Source organism: Ascidia mentula, chromosome 3 (genome assembly GCF_947561715.1).
Source record: "Ascidia mentula chromosome 3, kaAscMent1.1, whole genome shotgun sequence".
Classification (NCBI taxonomy): domain Eukaryota; kingdom Metazoa; phylum Chordata; class Ascidiacea; order Phlebobranchia; family Ascidiidae; genus Ascidia; species Ascidia mentula.
In genome coordinates, this window is record NC_138568.1 from 5,740,017 (window position 1) to 5,761,033 (window position 21,017).

A 21,017-nucleotide genomic window follows, 5' to 3' on the forward strand; every position below is an offset into this window, starting at 1 on the left:
CAACCTAAAAGATATAGGTTTGTGTAAAATTAAGTTTTGTTATGTGAAGTGTTTCAAAAACAAAAACAGTTCTCTTCCAAAACAAAAAATGCCTTTTCCCCCGATTATACAAATTTTATAATAACAGATAAGCCTTTGTAACAGGCACTTGTTTCAATATACAAAATATGCTTCCAACAATCTGTTAAAACACGTAACAAATTTGCAAAGTTTTGCAAAAAAACATTTTTGTGTGTGCATAAAAAATTTTACGTACACCACAGAGTTTTCAAACTATTTGACGTGTACTTCTACGAGTTTTTTTTTGTTTTTATTATATATCACAAAAAACTACTCGTTCATAAAAATTAGCATAATAAAATAAAAAAAAATTGACTGCAGAAGTGATCTCCTAATATTTTTACCCGAACAATTGGGAGAAGTGGCATCTTTACACTATTTGCGAACATGGAGGTGACTTGATTGTTATGCTTATTTTTTTAAATCACTGCACTGGTTTGCACGACGATGAGAGCTGTTTCAATAACCCAAATATAGGTTATAGTTTTGTTTTGAAGACAAACATGCCTTTATTTCTTGAACGACTGGGTTTGTAAAAGATTAATTGCATTGTATTTTTATGTTTTTTTTGTATACTAAAAAAAAATTTAAAATTTGACTGGAATTGAATAAAACAAAGCACAATTGTTTTTCCAGTTCGATTTTGAGCAGTAAACCAGTATGCCAGACGCAGCTGCAATTTCAAGAAATAGCCAGACCTTAACGACCTGGCAACCGGCTTTTAGAATACCATGCTGAATCATATCCCGTCGCAATGAACTTTCTCAGTCGCTTCGTAAGAACGAGCATTGAGTTTCTCTCAAAATTTTTCATGGTTTGTCATCTGATGCTAATGTTTTCGATTGAACAAACACAGTGCTGACGTACTCCGACAAACTGTGACTTCTATTACACAACATCAAAAACACGAAAGGTCTAAGTTCGTTCCAGCTCCAAACACCAGAACTCGAAGTAGAAACCCTCCACCTCTCCGTTTGGTGCGATTTTTTTTTACTCAAGACTACGTGTAGTTTTCATGAAACAACACAATTGATTTACAAGCAACACACATGACTTTCCGGGTGGTGTGCGATTCGTTCAAGCTGTAGCCTACATGTCGCCCAACAATCGCGCCCCCATATACCCAATTCATCCCTCTGTCTGCGGGATGTTTTTCGATGAGCTTTTGGCGAGAATTACGATCTTCATGATCACGCAGAACCATCGCAACATTTCCCATGACTTTAACTGCAAAAATACAAAAAATTAGAACAAATGTACCCAACATATCGACGTTGACCGGACAGGTACCACAAAGTGGAATCTAGTGTGCCTGCTATAGTGTAAAAGCTAGCACAGTGCCACTGTAACAGCTGCACTGATGAGACCTCACAGGTCGAAACAGTGCGTGTACACACCCTGTCTGCAGCTTACCAATAGAACAAATGTATTTGGCAAGGATTTGTTTTTCACTTTAATTGGCGTAAGTACCCAAATATTTATATCCCATATTGTTTCTCAAACCTATAACTATGCAAGTGTGTATAAGGACGGTTCTTGCGCTAAGACAAATACTAGTCCTTCAGTTTGCCTTGTTTTGACAGACTTAAAGAGCGCAGGCAATGTCTGCACGTGGGTTTTTGGTGGTTTTAAAAGTATTGCCCGCAGCAAGGGCAACCTTTTGTTCGCCGGAAACTCCAAACGCATACCGCCTCATATTGGAATCAGATGGTAAAACCTCATCTGGGCAGAGCATGGATTTTAATCAACTGATTCTTGGTGTTCGACAATTACGGTAAATAGTGTTTGCATTTACGTGTGGGATATGCATACGTGTGTGTTGCTACTTGTGAATTAACTAACAGAACACAATGCCTCTGTGCCCCAACGGAAAAAACACACCATCACTTTACTCGTAATGTCCGGGAAGAGATGTGACTGACAACCCAGTTTGCATTCGATGAGCGGAAAACGGTGTATGGTATGCAAATACGGATATGCGCTCCCGCAATAGGATGTGACAGCCCGCAAGTGTATCTGTATAAAGGGAAGTGTCCACATAATCTATAGTGACTATAAAGTGTACGCTCAGAGTTATACGCGCTCATGCTTTTTCAGATGTTCGTGTTTGTCTACGTTATATAAGCTGTGACCGTTAAATGTGTTTTGTTGGTCAAAAGAGAAATAGCTGAAATTTTGTCCGAGCCATTACGATAGTTTAATTTATTGGTATATAGGATGGTCGCGGTATCAACTAGACGAGCACGCCACAGCGCACACGTGCCAAATTTGTCAAATCTTAAATTTGTAAAGGGACTTGTTTAAAAACGTCTTAAAAATTTCTATACAAATTGCAAGTGCGTTGCGTGCATCGCTATCTCGACATCGCTCCGCTTTCCCATCTTTGAATGATGGCTACACAATTACTGTGGCACGGGACTGGATAGTATGTAACTACTACATGGCACACATAACTGTTTGAGTTGTGCGCCCCTGGACTATACTCTAAGTAAGACATTATATTGTACAGAATGAAGATTGTGTAAGATTTCAGGAGAAGGTTCTTATGTGTATTGTGTTACTGCAGCCCTTCATTAGATCATGCTTTACATAACGTCTATAGATCGTGATATCAAGGTAATTTGGGAAACGATAATGCCGCCGGCATTCCCAAGTCGTGCAAGGTCGATATGAACCGGGTTTAGATATGATTGCCCAAAACATATCAACGCTCCCGTCGGTATTTTGTCTGTTATCGGAAAAAAATGTCACCTTCCCTTCGCAAAAAAAAACAATTCAAAAAAGGGTTGTCTTTAATTTAAATTCTTTCATCATGCTAGCGTGCTTTTGTATGGCGCATTGCTATCTCGTCAATAGCGTTTTTTCGTAAGTTCAGGGTTTCTAAAGGCACAAAAAATTCAATGCCGCATAATGAGTCACATTGGATTGGAATTTAACGGTCGAGTGCAGTTCGGGCTCCTGAGCCCCTTCTGTGCCAAAACAAACGTTACAAATTCCTTTCAAAACTATACCAAAGTGTTGTCACAAATATTTGCTGCACGAATGACGCATAAAAAAAATCCGTTGTTTGGTTTCCGCTTTTTACCTTACTTTACAATACTCCAACTGGCACGCGACTGTTACGCGCTCGTGGCCAGAAACATGTAGTTGTCCGGCGCATCAAAGGCCTTAAAGTAGCCCTCTGGAAAGTAGCAACTTCCTGACATTTTGAGCCACTTTTGCCGCTTTATGAGCCCTCTGATTTTGGTTTAAACCCCACAATTTCAAAAGCGAATGATAATTGGGAAAACGTATTTGCAAAACCTATGGCATCCTTTTAGGCTATCTGGTCATAAATTTTTCAAAACGTTTCCAAACTTATATTGATGCTGATCGAATTTTGTTAAGTTAAAGGGCTAATGACTTGGTTGAATCGAAAGGAAAAAGACACAAGCAAATCTTTTCTGAAACAAATCAAATCAATAAAACCTTGTTAGCTGCGAAAAAAACATTTATCCGAAATTTTAAAAAGTTTTTTACAACAGCTCTTTCAACGCCTCTTGCATCGTTTATATTAAGCATCTGGATTGTACACTTCGCAAGTGATGAAAGTTTAAATTGAGCTTGCACGACCTAGGTTGCTTTCATGTTTACCCATGTGCAGTCATGCGAAGCCGTGCGAATACATTCCTTCAACATAGGAATGTCAGGTTAGGTGGCACGCTACAAATTAAAACGTTCGGTGGTTGTACACTTCCAGTGACAAACAATGGTGCTGATTGTGCGAAAATAATCAAATTTCTGCATCTAAGTAGCAGCTTGCGGTTGCATATCTTATCCAACATACCCGTAATGGGACAGTTTGACAGGGTATTTCCTATACGTGTTGCCAACGCCTTGTGCTATTAAAGGCAGCAAAACTGCATGTTTTTGCGGCGAAGGGCGATTAAAACGACATTATATCGCTTCCGCAACGATTTTGGAAGTTATCAAAGTGAAACACGATAAATTTTCTTTAAAATTTTGCGTTAAATCACCAACGAAACAACTATTCAGGGAGACCTTCTTTTGCTGTTTTGAATTCTCATTCTTAAAGGCAAACGTTTTGTGGAACAATCGAATATACGATATCCATACTCCCCACACAAAACATACTTCAGTTCAGTAAGCGTCAAACGTGTTATCTGGTTAACTGCCTGTCTCAGCAGACGGGAATTTTGTGCTGGCATCCGTGTGGGCGTAAGTAATCACAGATGCCGAGAGGCGAGGCACTACAGGGAGTGGACTTGCGTAGGCCTGCGGGAAGATCGCGATTGGAATTATCTTCCAATGATTTGTTGAGTGGGAACTTTGAAATCCACCCAATAGTGGAGCATTGCAAGTCGTTTTGGTTAACTCTTTAAAAAACGAGAGATTGAAGATAACAAATTCAGACATTTCAACACTTGTTTAACTCTGTTTATGTTTTTATGTCGCACCAAACGTTGGATAAGTTTGTCGACAGATTGCGGTTGTATTGGGACCATAACAGGATCGGGGTTCAACGATTTGAATATAACGCAAAATAAAAGTTTAACGCAACATGTCGTGATCGAATCTCAACGTAACCTCAAGAAATATTTTCCGAACTCTATTTTAGTTTAGCCGGTTCGTGTTCAAAAATTTACGATGCGGTTTTTACCGCCACAAAAATACTTCAGTCTTGTCGCCGCTCGTGATAGTGATTGACTCGCGACAAGCGATGGCAAAAACCGGACGTGGGATTTTTCGTCAAACGCCTCTGATCGCACGTAATCAGGTGGTAATCCGGAATATTGTATTCAAGTTCTACAGAAAATTTTCCTTTGACGGGGTTCCAATTAGAAAAATTAATTCGTGGCCTTTAAAAGACTAAACTAACATTGAACTTTTCGGCCAAGTCGGTCAAATGTTCCTGAAACCGGTCCTGGCAAACTATGGAGAATTTATCAAAATACGAAAGTTTCATCCAAAGGAGATTAATCAAACACTAAGTTCTTACATAACGTAACGCGTTTATATTTATCACAAGCAGAGGGTCTTTCATCGCCATAGCCAGGCAAAAAACACCACTTCTTTCTCCTTGTCCGTTTGAAACTTAAGCTTGCAGTTATTTTCGTGAATGTGTCGTACGAGGCGTGACAAAGTGCGGAGCTGATTACAACCAGACACCACTTGTGGGTTTCTGGAACTTCACATCATCAATCAGTTTATATGTCAAGTTTTGCGTGTTGTTGGCCAGGTATCAGGCAAACGGGAGTGTTTGGTACGAAGCGAATAATGGAGAATTTTGTCGTTTTAATGTACGTTTTTATTGTCTTTTTGAAAACCGAAGATGTTGTAACAGACAATGCCGGAGGGGTCTTTATAGGGAAAGTCGCTTGAAGAGTTGTCTTCGTAAACAAGACTTCTTTTGGTTGCACGCGCGTGTATGTTTTTTATTTCAGGCCTATTTCTATTTGCTAAGTAGAAAATGTTAAGTGAAGATCGCGATGAGTCTGGTGACACTCCCCCGTCAGTGTTTACAAAAATTGGCGGTTCAACCTAAGGAAGCAAACTGCTAGTTTGCTCGAAACTGTCGCACGTGCAACTTAGATTGAAGTAATTTATGCGCTTCCGTAGCCAATATCGTGCCAAAGGCACCACTTATCGTATCGTTGCAATCCGCGTACGTAGGAGGCTCGCAACGCAACACATTGCAATTCCAAACCACCGTCGCGAGTATTATCTGCAATTATGGTCTTTGCTATATGTGTATAAGACGTATCTTGTGCCCACGTCTTTTGGGGAAAATTCTTGAAACGATTTTAATGGGATGAAGAAAGTTATCGAAAAATTTGAAGTTAGTCTCGAACCTGTCCTTTTTCTGTCGGGCTTCGCACGCCTTTATATAAGCTTCGTCATTCGATTTTTTTTCTCGGGCACAAATGCCCGGCAAGTGATGCCGGGCTTCATTTTTTGCCGCCCTTTGGCAGCACATTTGTGCAAAACGATAAGAAAATGGAATAAACAGAACGAGCGTAATAAAGTAAGGTTGGGATTTCGATAATCGACCGAGCACAAATTATAGCATTATGTGGTGGGTCGGATACCTTAACTGCGAGATATTTTCGTGTAGACTACTCCAGTATGAAAAGTTTCAAAGCAGCAGAGACGATGGAGTTTAGTTGAGGTTAACGCACACCTTAAAACATAAGTCGATTAAAAAAAAACGCAGTCGTCTGATTTAAATCAACAACGCTTCAACGATGCGATTTATAAAAAGGTTTTTCCAAACGCTATTTTTTGTGTTTAGGTTGTTTAATATCAAACTGTTTTTGTCGATAAGCTTACAGGCAAGAAAGAAAGTTAGAAATGATGAAGTATCAAATATTGTTCCTTGTTTTGGCTCTTGTCGTGGCAGCAGCAACTGCATCAAGGAGAAGGCGTAAGTTATTTAAACTGTAATTGTTTCAACTGAATACAATGGCGTCCAATCTTTAAATCGTCCTCTCAATGCAAATACGCCGATATTTAGTAGCAATGTATGTAATAACACGTTTCTAATTTTTTTGCTGTATAGATCAGGTGACAAACATATGTCAGAGACTCACTCAAATCACAAGAAAGTCCCAAATATTCCACCTGGTGAGTTTTGATTGACAAAATGGGTTCACGAATGTGGTAGCAGCGTATGGGCAATGTTGGTCCTCATGATTTTGGGTTTCAGACGATACCATAACGGTCCGTCATAGTACATTTTATTCAAAGAATTTAGTTTGACATCAAAACAAACCAGTCCAAATCGGTGTTATGCATATCGCTACATAGCTGACGCGTGCCCTTAGGCTGAAAAAAAATGAAAGTATTGTTGGATTTTCGGGAACATTTAAATATCGTGAGCGATTGTGTCGAGGCCTAAATACCACACAACATTGTTATGATACATTACGTGAACCTTATCTTAAAACCACAAATATGTTATCCGAAAACCCGCGGCTCTCGGTTTGTTTGAAGACACAGGAAAAATAGTATCGCATAATTTATTGGCTGTAAATTTTTAACCCTGCTTTGCTTTTTCTCCGCCTGAGTTTTTACCAATGGAAGAAAAAACATGACGATATTAACAATCGTATTCGTGTGTGTCGGTTCCAAACAAACCCACATATTAATTAGCGACGCAACATGTACACGTGGCGTGGTCGTCGACGCAGCATCGATCATTACCGGCAATTGCCCTAAATTACGTTGACCAACACTTCAATAATTTCACGTTTTGCAAAGGAATTTCCTCAATCAGAAAACCTGATTAAAACTGAGCTGTCATATAGGGCAACTTGAGTAACAGGTTTGTGGAATAATTATCGGCTTTTGGAAAGCATTAACCTCCTATACCGGCAACTCAGACATTAGGTCTTATACTATATATTGCCTTGCTTAACGTCTAGTTTTTCGTGTATTATCAGGGTTGCTCCTGTCATTGCCACGCAAAGCATCACGGCTACGCCTACAAATGCGGAGATGTGAAGTTACCATTCAATCAAAGTAAGGAATCTCTATAATTGGATTAACCGTGCTTAACTACATATGGCTTAATTACCAGCGAACTTTTTTAACAAATTGCCATTTAGCATTTAATTAATGTTGGTTCTGTTCTGAACAACGATTTATTCTCTTATTCACTTGAGTCCATGGATGAATTCCTGTTGTGAAGTTTTGTTTCTCTATGAGTCAGTGCCCTTTCTTTTGCTTGAGCCGCATGCGAGGATAGTGGTCTTTAGTTTTTTTACTTTCTCTTCGCAAATTCGGCCTCTTTTGTATTGTTGTGTGACGCTTCGTCTATAAAACTTTGAACTACTTGGCGAGGTTTTTCATGGTCACCAGAATAAGAGGTATTTCGCCGCGGCGGAACGAAGCACCTTCCCAATATCCTGTTGAGCGATCTCTTCGAGCGAATATGTTCTTTCGTCAAGCGATGGATATTTCGGTCGTCCATTTCGATTATGGTGCAAAGCAGGTCGCATCACAACTAGGGATGCGCCAAAACAGAAAAGATTCGACCAACATGAAGATTTATGACGTCATTGAATATTCGGATTCGGTCCCTATTCGGCCGAATCTTGACCAAATTCGTATATTTAATGACGTCACAAATATCCATATTGGTCGTAAAAAATCACACGCGTCGTTTATATTTTCGGTATGGCAACATAATTTCATTATAATGTCCTTATTTATGCGTTAAACATGCCAGTGTCATCACAAGTTTTTGTCGAAACGTCTTATTTAAACATGACAGTGTTATTAACAATTTGGGCCAGTCTCTTTATACTCAGAATTATGAGAAAATCCGTGAGTTGTGTTCCTATGTCAGTGTTTGTTTCCTATAATCCCATGTTCGTGTATAAATCCCAACGACAACGCGCGATTCGAAATATCGTTGCTTAAATTTGAGTCAAACACAATAAACGTAGGATTCGAAGTCAATATTCGGATTCGTTTGGACACTGAAAAACACCCGCTATTCGGCCAAATCCGAATATTCGGGATTCGGTTCGGCACAGCCTTATATCAAACCATAAGGTCTCAAAACGTGGTCTAAGCTTTCCTTCCCATTTCTGCATTCGTCGCCACAAATTGTGAATTATCTCAAAACTAAGAATTGAAGAAAATTACAAGGTAATTTTCGCTCTTCAACGTCTGGGCCACATAATTGATGCATCAAACATACGTGAAAATATTTGCACGCTTGCTGAGCAACGAATGGCCGTGAAGGTCCTTATAAGGTACAGAGCGCTTTTCGTATATAAACCGCTTGATAGGTTAATGTGAACCTTATACTATAATTAAGGGGCCTTGCAATAAAGGGCCTTTGTGCTCTTTAACGTTTAAGTTCAGATACTGTGTTGATTGGGACATTCCGCGTAAGGTTCAGACACGGACAACTAAACAATTCTATTCTGGTTGTCTAATCGTCGAACTGACGAATAGCAAACCATTTAAAAATAAAAAAGTTGTAGTAGTTGTTTTTGTGTGGCCTGTAGAAGCGCTGCTGCGTGCTGGTAGAGGTTTTTGACCATTCGCTTATAACATGTGCTCTATTTTATGCTGTGATGTGAGCGGAAAAATTGAGCTATATGTGTTGCCTATAAATAAATACCCCTTAATGTAAGCCTACCATTGGACGCAAACAATATTAACTCGACAGAACAACGGAAATTACAACGTTAAAAACAATTAAATTTTGTGTTTATTTATTTATCTTTAATCGGGCTTTATCAAACATTTTGGACGCCTGTAAGTTTTGCTTCACTAGACACATAACTTACAGTTGCCGAGAAACTATATTTAACAATTTACAAATGTTTTTCAGTGATTTGCAAGTTTTGCCGCTACAAGCTCAAGTGCATCGGAGTCAAAACCTTCCTGGGATGAGTTTATTGCAATACCCAATCTTGTAAAATGTTGTATTTTTGTATTTTTGACTTGATGGCTGGATTTTTTGTACACTTTATACTTGTCAAAGTTCATGATTTCGCAAAGTTCCATGATCAAAGCAAGAAGATTATTTAATATGGCTATTGAAGTTTACATTCCCGTACCTTTAGTAAGCAAACACCGTTTTATTAAATAAAGCTTGTGCTTTTATTTAACGTCCAGCCGAATGTGTACCTCAATTTGGAACAGCTCATGAATTAACCCACTAATTTCTCTCTAATGCAAAGAAAAACTTTCGGAGATGCGTGTAGATAAAACCTCATTTAACTATAATCCCTTGCCACTTTTATGTTTTCGTCTTGCTGTAGCCTATATTCCCCGAAATTCCCGTTTTTGCCGAGACATTAATCCGCCTTGAAATAGTCACCATAGGTGGGTTTTTGTAATTTTACCAGTTCAATACAGATGAAGCCATAATATAGAATTACCATATTCAATAAATAACGATTCTTGACCGTTTATGTCAGTTAATTACCTTGTTCAATAATTGGGCACTTTTTGTTTTCATGTGAGGAAATATCTCAACGTTTATATGGTAAACCTGGCGTTATCGGCTGCATAACTCCAAATGTTATATGGATATCAACTGACCAAACACTGTTACTTTTTGTTGAATCTCATATACGAGTATACCAATGGCAAACAGTTTACAAAAGTTCCAGTAAGTTGTGTGTGAAAAAAGTATTGTCAAGTGTTTATTGTGACGCATCTGATTTGTTTAATAAACCGTTGTGAAAAGGTTTTGCGTCAATCTTTCATACTTCAAAGGTTCTCTCAAAGCAACGCTAAAATAATTAAAATAAAGAAATGCAATTCCACATGCTATCGCAGGCCAAGCCTACATGTCACGACAACCAAGCTGGATCAACGCAGCTTTACAATTTTTTACTATGTTCGAAAAAGGTCGCTTCGATGTGCCACCGTAGTTTAAACAAAAAAAAACAACCAACTTCTCAATAGAAAAAAAATACATAAGCCCATAGAAGTCTGGAAGTGTTTTTTCAGTGGGGTGTTTTTTATTTTAATTTTTAATTTTTTTTCCTAATTTGGTTTATAGCTGCTTTCAATTGTTAAAATAAATGTAAAAGCATGCGTATTTATATTTTGGTGACCGAAAGATGTGAAATAACCAGAAAGTCCAATCCAACAAACATTTTTATTGAATAGTTGTGAATATGTTAGTGTGGCATTGTGGGAACATTTCATGGAAGAAAATCCGAGATAAGAAACAGAATATCAATGTTTTTTTATTTTGCTGCTAAACTTATGCCAACAATGAATTAAAAATTCATTGGATAATTTAGCGACATACCAGCGGCCAACGCCCGCCATGTCAAAAATAATCGGGCAATCAACATCGGTAAGTGCTGGTTACGTAGCTTCCATTTCCGTTTCCGATTAAATGCATTTCGAATTCCCCTGCTTCGTTCCCGCTAATCTTGCTAATTAACCTCAATCTTTATTTGTTTTTGTCCGCCTGATATGTATTTTTATGCGTCACCAAACATCGCGAAGTGCTTCTAAATGGAAATTAGGCTAAATGTGTAAATTGCAGACGATTGTTAAACGATTAATTTACATTTTACATGGAACAATATTAATACTGAAAGAGCACCTAAATTTATGCAGATGCATGTTGTTATCAACATACACTCTGTACAACTGTTGCATTTTGATTTATATTAAATATACAAGGAAAATAAACTTCTGCATTAAAGTGTAAATGACAAGGTGTAGCATGCTTTATTTAGTATCTGGAACTTTAATACATGCTGTTTCATCTCAGACCATATTTTGCTTGTAATTATTAAATCAAATACCATTGCAGCAACAAAGTGTTTTGTCGACACTTGGCAAGCATCTGTTAAAAGCTGCTGAGGATGGAGATGACAAGCAAGTGCAATCATTGCTATTGCAAGGAGCCTCTTTTACTGCCAACTGGGTAAAAAAAAAACTTTAATGTTATATTTAAATGTTTTGTCTAAAATTATTTGCTTGATTATTACCCAAAATGTAATGCAACATTTGCTTTTGGTTGTACAGAACACAGTTCTGAAGTTGGCAATATGAAAAGAACATGTTTTATATTTTTATTTAATATGCATAAAATTTGTTTAAAATGTTTTTTAGCTTGGCATGTCCCCATTGCACTATGCATGTATGAATGGCCACCTCGAATGTGCAAGGCTTTTGACTCGTGCTGGGGTATCCTGGGATGGCAGAACTAAAGTTGACAAAACTCCAATGCATTTTGCTGCACAGTTTGGACATCGGGACATAGTTGCAATGCTAATAGATTTTGGTGCAGATGTAAATGCTCGTGACATGGTAAGTCATTTGGTTGTAAGTTCAGTAACGAAATTTGAACAATTAAAATTCCTTAATATCTTCAATAAAGTGTATGCCCCTAGTTTACCTTTCAGAAACTTTGTTTAAGTGGTGTTTAGCTCGTATTATTAAGTACAGAAAATGTGATGTTAAATGCATAGTTCAATCTGTTTAGACAGGATTCTATAAAAGCAGCTGGCCGCCAAAGCTGATTAAATTTATATACAGATCACAAGTTTATAAAGGTTTAGAACCACTGCTCTGTAAAACTAGGTATTTTTGTGCGACAGCTGGATATGACTCCATTACATTGGGCAGTGGTGGAACAAAATCTTGACATGGCAAAACTTCTGATTGACAACAATGCTGAAAGTAGGAGCAAAAATAAGGTGAATCTTACCACCTAAACATTGTTGTTTGAATCGGTGAAAGTAAATAAACGTACAGTTGTGATAACCACTCTTACTTGTCACTGGTTAAATAACTTTATTTACAAACTATAATATTGACCAATGTAAAATGAAAGGACGGTTTGTGTGAAAAAATGTAACTGTACAATGAGGCCAAGTATGTCTTATGGTTCAGCCAACATACTCCTGAACCGTTATATATATATGCTTGTTTATTTCTAGTTTGACAAAAGTCCAATGGAGAGTGCTGAGGATGTTTGCGATTACAGAATGATTGAGTATTTAAAAGTAAGTACATGGCACTGTTACAAAATGGATTTTCATAGAATAAATGTACATTTTAACAAAAAACTGTCGTTTAGGGTTATACAAGCACTGAAGATATTTACAGGGAAAGTGCACCCACCACATCGCAAGGTAAAGTCAGCACAAGAAATTGTAACATTCAAATGCAAATATTATTTTTTTTTTCAACACTAATTGGTTGTCAATGAACAACTAACTATTGCAACATTTTCAGAATCCTCCAGTGAAAATCCTTCATTTCAAACAGCAAACCTAACAGGTAAAACTTATTTTCCTTGAAATTTACGCCCAGTTAGAACATTTGATGGGTACAATATTGTGTAGATCAGCTTACCTGGCTGCAGCAAGAGCTGGCCAACAGTGTACAAGGTGGTACCCCGGTTTTACTAGAAGGAGCTAACACCATCACTTTGTCTGAGGGAGGCAAGCTTGCCTGGGCACAAGTTTTTGAGCAAGGTAAAATGTTGTCAATGTAGGTAAATATAAGCAATAGGGTTACTGTTTTGATCTAATAGGTGTCTGTTGCCATTTATGTTTTGTTGCTATTAATCAGTGGTTTCCAATTGCCTCCCACTGCCCTGGTGCTTTGTTTTCAAGGGTGTGATTTAACAATTGTAACATGACTGCATTGAGCGACATTGCCAATGAAATAAAGTCACACAATATTTTGTCATTTCAAATGTGTGACGCACGTGGAAAAGTTGCCTGTCATACAGTGTGTGTCTTTTTGTAGATCGCTCATCCAAAGAAAATGAAAAGAATTTGGAAATAGTCCTTCCATCTTCTGCACAAGATAATGGGCAAAAGGTATTATTTACAGTGAGGTGTACCAGTGTTTTCTTGGAATAAATCTACCTACTACTTCTGTGTAACGTCAAAGTGCAATTAAATATCAATTGAAGGCAATGTTTTTTTGTAAAAGATTGTATCCCTAAAATTACCTCCCAATGCTTTGACGCCGGCCGCAACCAACATCGGTCTCAATGAACAGGCATTTACGATTCTTTTATCCCCTGGAAAGACCAAACAAAGTAAGTGTTATTTGGCCACTTTTTCTTATTCTTGCAATGGAGCCAATAATCTTCGCTCGGCTGTTTATCTGGATCATTAATAGTGACCAATTTGCCATGATAGGATCCAATAGGTCAAAACGCATGTCACATATATTATTTTTTTTGTGAAAGTCCCACATATTGATGAGGTGTATTGGTAATGTTACCTGTTATTTGTATGTGCTTTCTAACAAAAACATTTTTTCAGTGCGGAAATCGCCACTGACAAAACGACGGAAAACCACTTTAGAGTATGTACACCCATGTGCAATACCGTAGAAAACTTAGTGCAGGAATGTATCAGAACACTTGATTAACAGAACTTCCCCAATCTAGATCACGTGGCCACATCACACCTAACTTGGACGTCACCAAGGAGGACGCCCTTCAGCGCCAACTGGCGGCTGCTCAAACTGAGGTTGAAATCTACCGCCAAAAGCTGCTCCGCAAAGAGCAGGAGGCCAAATTGTGGAAACAGCAGCTTGAACAGCTGCAGCAAGCCAGAAGGTGACGCGCGCAATCAACAAATTACGTCACAAATTTTTGTCCATTGCTCCTTTTGCTTTTATCAGATCCGTATTTTTAATTCCACTTTACCTTGAACTTTTAAACGCTTTATTTTGTTTCTGCTCCTGGTGCTTTAGGGGTGCATATTTGTTACGTTATACATTTTCGTTGTTGTGCCATAGCTACAATATTGTTGTTGACGCTGTTGCTGCAAACCGCGTTTCCGTGTTGCCGAAATCATGATATAGTTGCAAACTTGGTGCTTTATAAGACACCAACAATCTTGTATGATCGTGATGTGTTGTCGTGACTTTCTGTCATCAAAGCAAGCAGGACGAGCGAAGCAAACTCTAGTATTTGTGAACAGGTTTTATTTCTTTATGGACTGCACCAGTGCTGCATGGAAAATTTCTTTGCTATCACGCCTTTATCATAATTAACCGGTACAGATATATTTCGCTCACCAAAAATATGGATGTAAACAATTCGAAGCGAAGAGAACGTTGCCGACGTTTGTGAGAAATAAGCACTTAGTGAGAGCAACCGCTGCCCCACATAGCACTGAAAATACATTCCTATTATATGTGTGGAACAAACCTATTTTCACGAAATTCACTTCTCTTAGAGCAGTTTCTAATGTAATTCTGACGTAATAAACTTACCAAAATTAGGGATTATGGCAGATCTGGCCAAAGCATTTCTATGTTCTGCCAACATTAAAAAAATAATTTGGGTGAGCAGAAATTAGGCGATTTGCTACAAAGTTGTCTGAGTCCCGTTATGTCGAACGTAACTCCATATTGGATGAAGGGTGTTTGTGTTTCAGTAAGTTTTGGTGCGATTCACCCTAACTCAGGTGAAGGACTTGACAAAAGCTGTACCTAGGAAATTTATATCTTCTGTTCAGGAAGTGCCACTGCAGAAAATTATTGAATCCGAATATTTATAATTGTTGCAATCTGTTTACTAAAAGCGTAAAATAAAATTTGATGTAACAAGATGGCTGGTTTCAGGAAATACCTATTTTATTGGTTTAGCAAGTAAATTTTTTGGCGAAAGATATATTGATGTATTGACGAATCAGGATCAGGAAAACACCATGGTAGCCGATGTTAAATGGGTAACAAACAGGGCTCGCATTTTGTAGATTCCATCTGATAACAAAGTTAAACGTCATGTGCAGCGAAACAAACATATTTTTTATTCTCTCCAACAAATTCACCCTCGGTCTGTTTCATTAACCCAGTTAAAAATGTAATCACAGTGGGTTCCTTCAATCGTTCCGGTGAGAATTTTTTACAGTCACCACTGGTTCATGCATATGAAACAATGCACTGATAATAAACCAGTAAACACCCCACATATAATAAAAGTGCTTTTCAAATCACAGACAAAGGTTCACGGTTTGCATTTATGACAAATACGAACAAGTCACCAGAAAATTTATCTAACGTATACAACTCTCCATAGAACCATGTCCCGCATCGTTAGTGTCAGCGTTGCCAGATGCTTAAAACACTTTATTGGCCACCAATTTTTTTCTGTTACGGCCAAACCACGTTTCAATACTGTATGGTCAAAATTCGATCTAACCAACTTACGTTTTTCAGTATAAAACAACCATCTAACCGAAAACGAAAGTGGAAAAATTAGCGTCACGACTTGGACGGAGTGTGTTTTCAAACAAATGATCCCGCTGCACCGATAACATTTCTTTGCACAAAAGCTGTAAATTACCACAAAAATGTGGTGAATTTAGTGCATATAGCAAAAAAATTCTGTTTCGTTTTACTGCCAAACGGTTTCTTTTTACTGCCAAACGGATTTTTCGCGGCCAAACCAATCCCCAAACGGCCAAATTTCTGAAATCTAGCCGTGAAAACGGCCAAATGACAACCCTGGTAAGTGTGCGAATTTCTTCAACCGAAAGTGCAAACCAGTTTGCTATTTTCCACACATCTCCACTCACACAAGGCGAAAGTTCCAGATGCAGCTGTTATCTCTAAGTGTGACGTCACACAGCGCTGGCGTATAAATAGAATGAATGATTCTCAGAAGAGCTGTGCACTCTACCACTATATCTTGGATTGTAATTTGGAAGCAGCAAAGGTAAGTGAGTAATAATCTTTGGTCTCTTCTTTGCGGAAATTGTTCAAATTATAATGTATACGCAGGAGCGATTTGTGATATAGCAACTGCATTTTGATAGTTGTCGCGTTTTTAAGTTGAACTGTGGAGTTTTGGTCCAATTTATAAAGAGTTCGTTATATTCCAAACTTTTGACTATTTTGTGACATAGGCCTACAATCAGCAAAGCAATACTTGCAATGGAGCCATACAATGCCGGCGTGGAAATTATTGAAACGACATGCAAAGGGCGAGGTTTAATCGCTGGCAAGAAATTTGAAACCGGACAGCTGATCATGCGCCAGTTGCCCTATGCATACGTCATCATGGGCGCACATGCGGAAACTGTTTGCCACTTCTGCCTTGCTTGCCCTGGACAGGTGAGAAGCAACCCTTTGGGAATTTGGCATCTGTCATTTTGGACAGGGAGATAAATATTGGTTCTGCGTAAAGTGCCTTAGTTACGGTGGTGCGAATGTGCGAGACTGCCAAAGAAATTTATTTCCTCGTCTAAAACGTTCGAGCATTTGCCCCTTTCAGATATTTGTGGAACATGTTTTGAGTAAAATATATCCGTATGATTCTGGAACAAGGGTATATGGCTATATGTTTTACCAGTATTTTAATTTATTAGTAGAAAGTTACTTGTGTCAGTTGTCGTCAGAAGTGCAGATGCAATGTCTTCTTGATAGGGTCACTCTGTCTAAACTCCGTTTATTATCGCTTTTCAGCCAGACAAACCTGCTATCAAGCAGCTGCTAAAGTGTAGCGGATGCAAGTTTGCTCGATATTGCAACAAGGAATGCCAGAAAAAAGCGTGGAAAGACCACAAACCCGAATGCGCTGCAATCAAGCGGGTTTTTCCGGGGCAGCCGGTCGACCAAACGAGGATGGTTGCTAGGATACTGTGGAAACGCAACCAAACTGCGGATAAGGAAGAATTCAAAGTCGAGGTAAATACGGCTGTTGCTACACGTAAGCAAAATTTCAAAAATTGTGTCGTTTAAAAAAATAATTTCAATGTTGCGTAATAATCAGGAGCTTGTCGACCATCTGAGTAAAAGAACAAAGGAGGAACGCGGAGACCTCGATGAAAAAGTTTACAGCTTCGGTGATTACTTCACGTACGACGCAATGCCTGAGAATGATGACGACATGCTTCATCTGTTTGCAATTATCGACTGTAACGCCGTAGGGTAGGTTGCATTCCTTTATGACCAACATAGAGCTTACGGTTTGGTATGAAATACGTGTTTTGCGACAAAGGGTTACAAGTATTGTCAATTCCTGCATATCTCATTTTCAAATGCTAATTTCAGACTAAACGACCACAAGGGCCTTCAAAGTATCGGAGTGGGGATTTACCCATTGGCGTCGTTGCTCAACCATGACTGCAACCCAAACTGCGTCGCCACGAATAACGGCATAAACCTGGAGGTGAGACAAATTGAATACACACATTATTGGACAACTGGACTAACGTGGCGGTGTCAAACACAGCTGAGAGCAATGCGACCCATAGAAGAGAATGAAGAGTTGTGTATCAGCTACGTGGATTGCATGGAAAAGACGGAGGAGCGCAAGGAAAAACTGGCCTCCCAGTATTACTTTGATTGCCAATGCAATCTATGCTTTAACGGTAACTTGTAATTCTTGTTTAATTCAACAATAGTTTTCCAGAAGTATCCTAACTACAGTGTTACCGTGGACATTGGAATAGGGCATGTAAATACACGATAAAACACTAAAATCATAATCCACTGTTTATGTTGTACGAGTCTGTTTTCAATTTGGATGTTTTAAAAAAATGCAATACTGGTGATAACACGACTGTATCTAAAGGTGGGGAAAGCGAGGATTTGAAACAAGCTCTGGTTTCTGAGGACATTAAAGAGGAAAGTGTTAAGTACATCAACCAGTTCTCTAAGGACATGCTGAAGCGAATCAATAAAAGCAAGGAGGTAACTGAAACCTGAATCATACGCTTTTTTACTAACATGCAAAAAAAATATGTCGCGTGTAGTTGAATCGTTGGTAAAAAACGCTTTGGGTGTAGGATTAGTTTTCGTATGGGCGATGGTCAAATAAACGCTATTGTATTATATTGTACTGTATAGTTTTGAAATAATAACCTTGTTATTATTTGATACTGGATCGAAACTCAAATTTCACCGTATCTTTTTTGACCTTCAAATTTAATTCTGATTAAAATATCAAAGTGCACATCTATCCACTCATTTATCCACCTGGATGAGCTGTTTCAGTTTACAGAACGGTAGGATTCAAATCTTGTAATAAAACTTATCTTCGCTAATGCAGAGACACAACTGGGAACGAATGAGCAACCAAGTTTTGGGAACCCTCGCACAACAGGATTGCGTCATCGCGGACACCAACGTTTTCAAGCTCTCAATTTTAAGTAAGCAAAAATTCATTATTTCAAGCCCAGTCAAGTTCACGTGTGGATATTTTTTATAGCAAATATCTATCGTAAAGTTCTTAAATCGTGTAAAACGGTAGCTAACCAGAGGTGCATCCAGCTTGAATACATATCTTTGACAGATTTGGCTGTGGAAGTGCAGTCCTACCTCAGAAGGCAAGACTCGGCATTGCAATATGCCGAACGGGTTGCCGCCGCTTACGAAAAACTCCTCCCGAAAATCCATCCCACACTTGGCATGTATCTCATGAGGGTAAGTACCTGGGAGAACACCTGTCTAGTATAACAACTGGTTCATAAACCGATCACGTGTGATGGCTAAACCGCCCACACCAAAATTTGCACTGAATAATGTTTTGTAAAGAGTGTACGGAAAATTTCTCAAATCGAATCGTGCGTATTTTGCGTAAAAAAAACAACTACGCAGAATAACAACACATAAATGAAGTAGAATGGCACGAGCACGTTTCAAACCGTAAAGGTTATATAACTTAATACCGGTTTGTTGTTGGTAACGAAACGTTACAGGAAGATCTATCTTGTAGGTGGGAATACTTCAGTGGCAACTGCAGCAGAACGAGACAGCACACCAAACTCTCGGAAGAGCTGCTTCCATCATTTCGGTTAGACTTACGGTTTCTATTTTGACGTCAACGTTTTTTTTTTCGCTTTGGGAAAAAATCCCAAAAATATCTGCGCACTATAGCTTCCAACACACACGCATAATTTTTGCAGTTTGTAAAGGATTCTTATGTGTTTTTTTTTAATTTGTAAAAGTGGGAATTTTTCACGGTAACCAACAACGCTACAACACAACAAAACTGGACGATAAAACAATTAATCAACCAGACGCATTGTTTTGAATAGAAAACATTCGGCGAGGACCACACTATGTTCAAAGAACTACTCGGCCTGATACATCAATGCCGCATGGAGTCGCACATGAGCAAAAATTCTCAGCGCGAAATGAGGATGGCAAAGAAGAGAGCTGGATTGAGACTTCCAGAGGCATTTTGAATGTATGTGACCGTTAAGATGACAAAGGAAGTTAAAAACAATGACCTAATGGGTGATTATGGCGTACAATGTGTGTCTGACTGTGGTGTACATTTTTTACGGTATTGGACTTGGCGATGGTAATCCGTTCACTACGTTTTAGACGCCAGGTATTTTCAACTTATTTAATGTTATGTTGTCGAATTGCGATATAATTGTTGTGTTCTTACTTTTATCTGAAATTTCGTGAATTTTTTTTGGCTAAAACCCGGCTTCTACTCTGTATTTCTTTTCTATCCAACTTCTCTTTTTCTTCTTCTTCTTTTCCTTCTCTTCACTGTTTTTAGGCCTCAATTTCACTTCTTGAATTTACTTTCTATTCCTTTTTCTTCACCTTTTCTTGTTTCTCTTCTGCTCTATGCGTCTTCATTAGAACACTTTCAAAAACTTTTTCTTCAAACAACGTTCTAGCCTTTTCCTATTTTGGATCTCCTTTCCTTTAAATTTCCTTTATTGTTTTTTCTATAAAGCTGCCTTCTTCTATTTTTCTTCCTCTTCTCTCTCTTCTATTTATCGCACTACTTTAAATCACTTTTCATTAAATATCTCTTAAAATTCGATAATATGGTTTTCCCTTTTCTTCTTTTTCTAAAATTTTTCTTATTTCTTTTATCCTTTAAATCTACTTTCTTATTAAAATACCCTAATAAATTGGCACAATTTACGGGATTATTTTGATTTTACCCTTATTTCTGCTCAGTTTAAAATTTTCTCTTTATATTTCGATTTAAAGGTGATTCCCCATTCGGTGCTTCGGCCTCAATTTATTTCTTTTCTCTTTCACTGCAACCAGCTATTTTTCTTTCACACTCTTTCACTTTCTACACGGCGCATTTCTCAGTACTTTTTTTCTCTTTAGTTCTTTTACTTTTTTTTCGTTTCCGTCTCCTCTCGCTTTTTCTTACTTTCCTTCTTATAAACTCTTCTCTTTATTTTCAGATCTTCTCTTTGTGCTGTTGCGCTACTTTTTTTAACTAAACTAAACTTATATTCTCAAAAATATATTTTTACGTGAAAATAACTGGCCTGAAAGGACTTTAATTTCAAATTTTGTTGTGTGGAATTTAAATCCATCATCAACTTGTCATCTTAACTTGCACTTCTCTTTTCAAACTTTTAACTGAAATAATTTTACTGATGCAACACATTTGATGATTATTGAGCTTCAACTTCCCAATTAAATATCATTCTTTATCCTGCATTATTTACCCCTCTCTCTCTTTCATCATGTCTCTCACTCTCTTTCTTTCTTACTCT

The 21,017-nt window shown here is 38.1% G+C and overlaps 2 protein-coding genes and 1 long non-coding RNA gene across 3 annotated transcripts; all 3 read left to right on the forward strand.

The window, feature by feature from the left end:
* The first annotated feature begins 6,350 nt into the window (after positions 1-6,350).
* Positions 6,351-10,259, forward strand: LOC145895175 (uncharacterized). The gene is made up of 4 exons (XR_014401602.1): positions 6,351-6,484; positions 6,620-6,684; positions 7,503-7,581; positions 9,410-10,259. It is a non-coding gene; the product is annotated as an uncharacterized LOC145895175 (long non-coding RNA).
* A 469-nt stretch (positions 10,260-10,728) lies between these two features.
* LOC145894905 (uncharacterized) lies at positions 10,729-14,642 on the forward strand. Its single transcript, XM_082983573.1, has 12 exons — positions 10,729-10,894; positions 11,363-11,476; positions 11,665-11,862; positions 12,153-12,251; positions 12,495-12,560; positions 12,635-12,689; positions 12,793-12,837; positions 12,903-13,034; positions 13,312-13,385; positions 13,501-13,609; positions 13,839-13,881; positions 13,967-14,642. The coding sequence occupies exons 1-12, from the start codon at positions 10,865-10,867 to the stop codon at positions 14,139-14,141; spliced, it is 1,140 nt and encodes a 379-aa protein (XP_082839699.1). The 5' UTR covers positions 10,729-10,864; the 3' UTR covers positions 14,142-14,642.
* Positions 14,643-16,210: 1,568 nt separating this feature from the next.
* Positions 16,211-20,816, forward strand: LOC145894358 (histone-lysine N-methyltransferase Smyd1-like). Its single transcript, XM_082982918.1, has 11 exons — positions 16,211-16,246; positions 16,437-16,644; positions 16,996-17,217; positions 17,303-17,460; positions 17,584-17,701; positions 17,765-17,903; positions 18,107-18,225; positions 18,584-18,683; positions 18,827-18,957; positions 19,250-19,327; positions 19,572-20,816. The coding sequence occupies exons 2-11, from the start codon at positions 16,465-16,467 to the stop codon at positions 19,719-19,721; spliced, it is 1,395 nt and encodes a 464-aa protein (XP_082839044.1). The 5' UTR covers positions 16,211-16,246; positions 16,437-16,464; the 3' UTR covers positions 19,722-20,816.
* Positions 20,817-21,017: the final 201 nt, after the last annotated feature.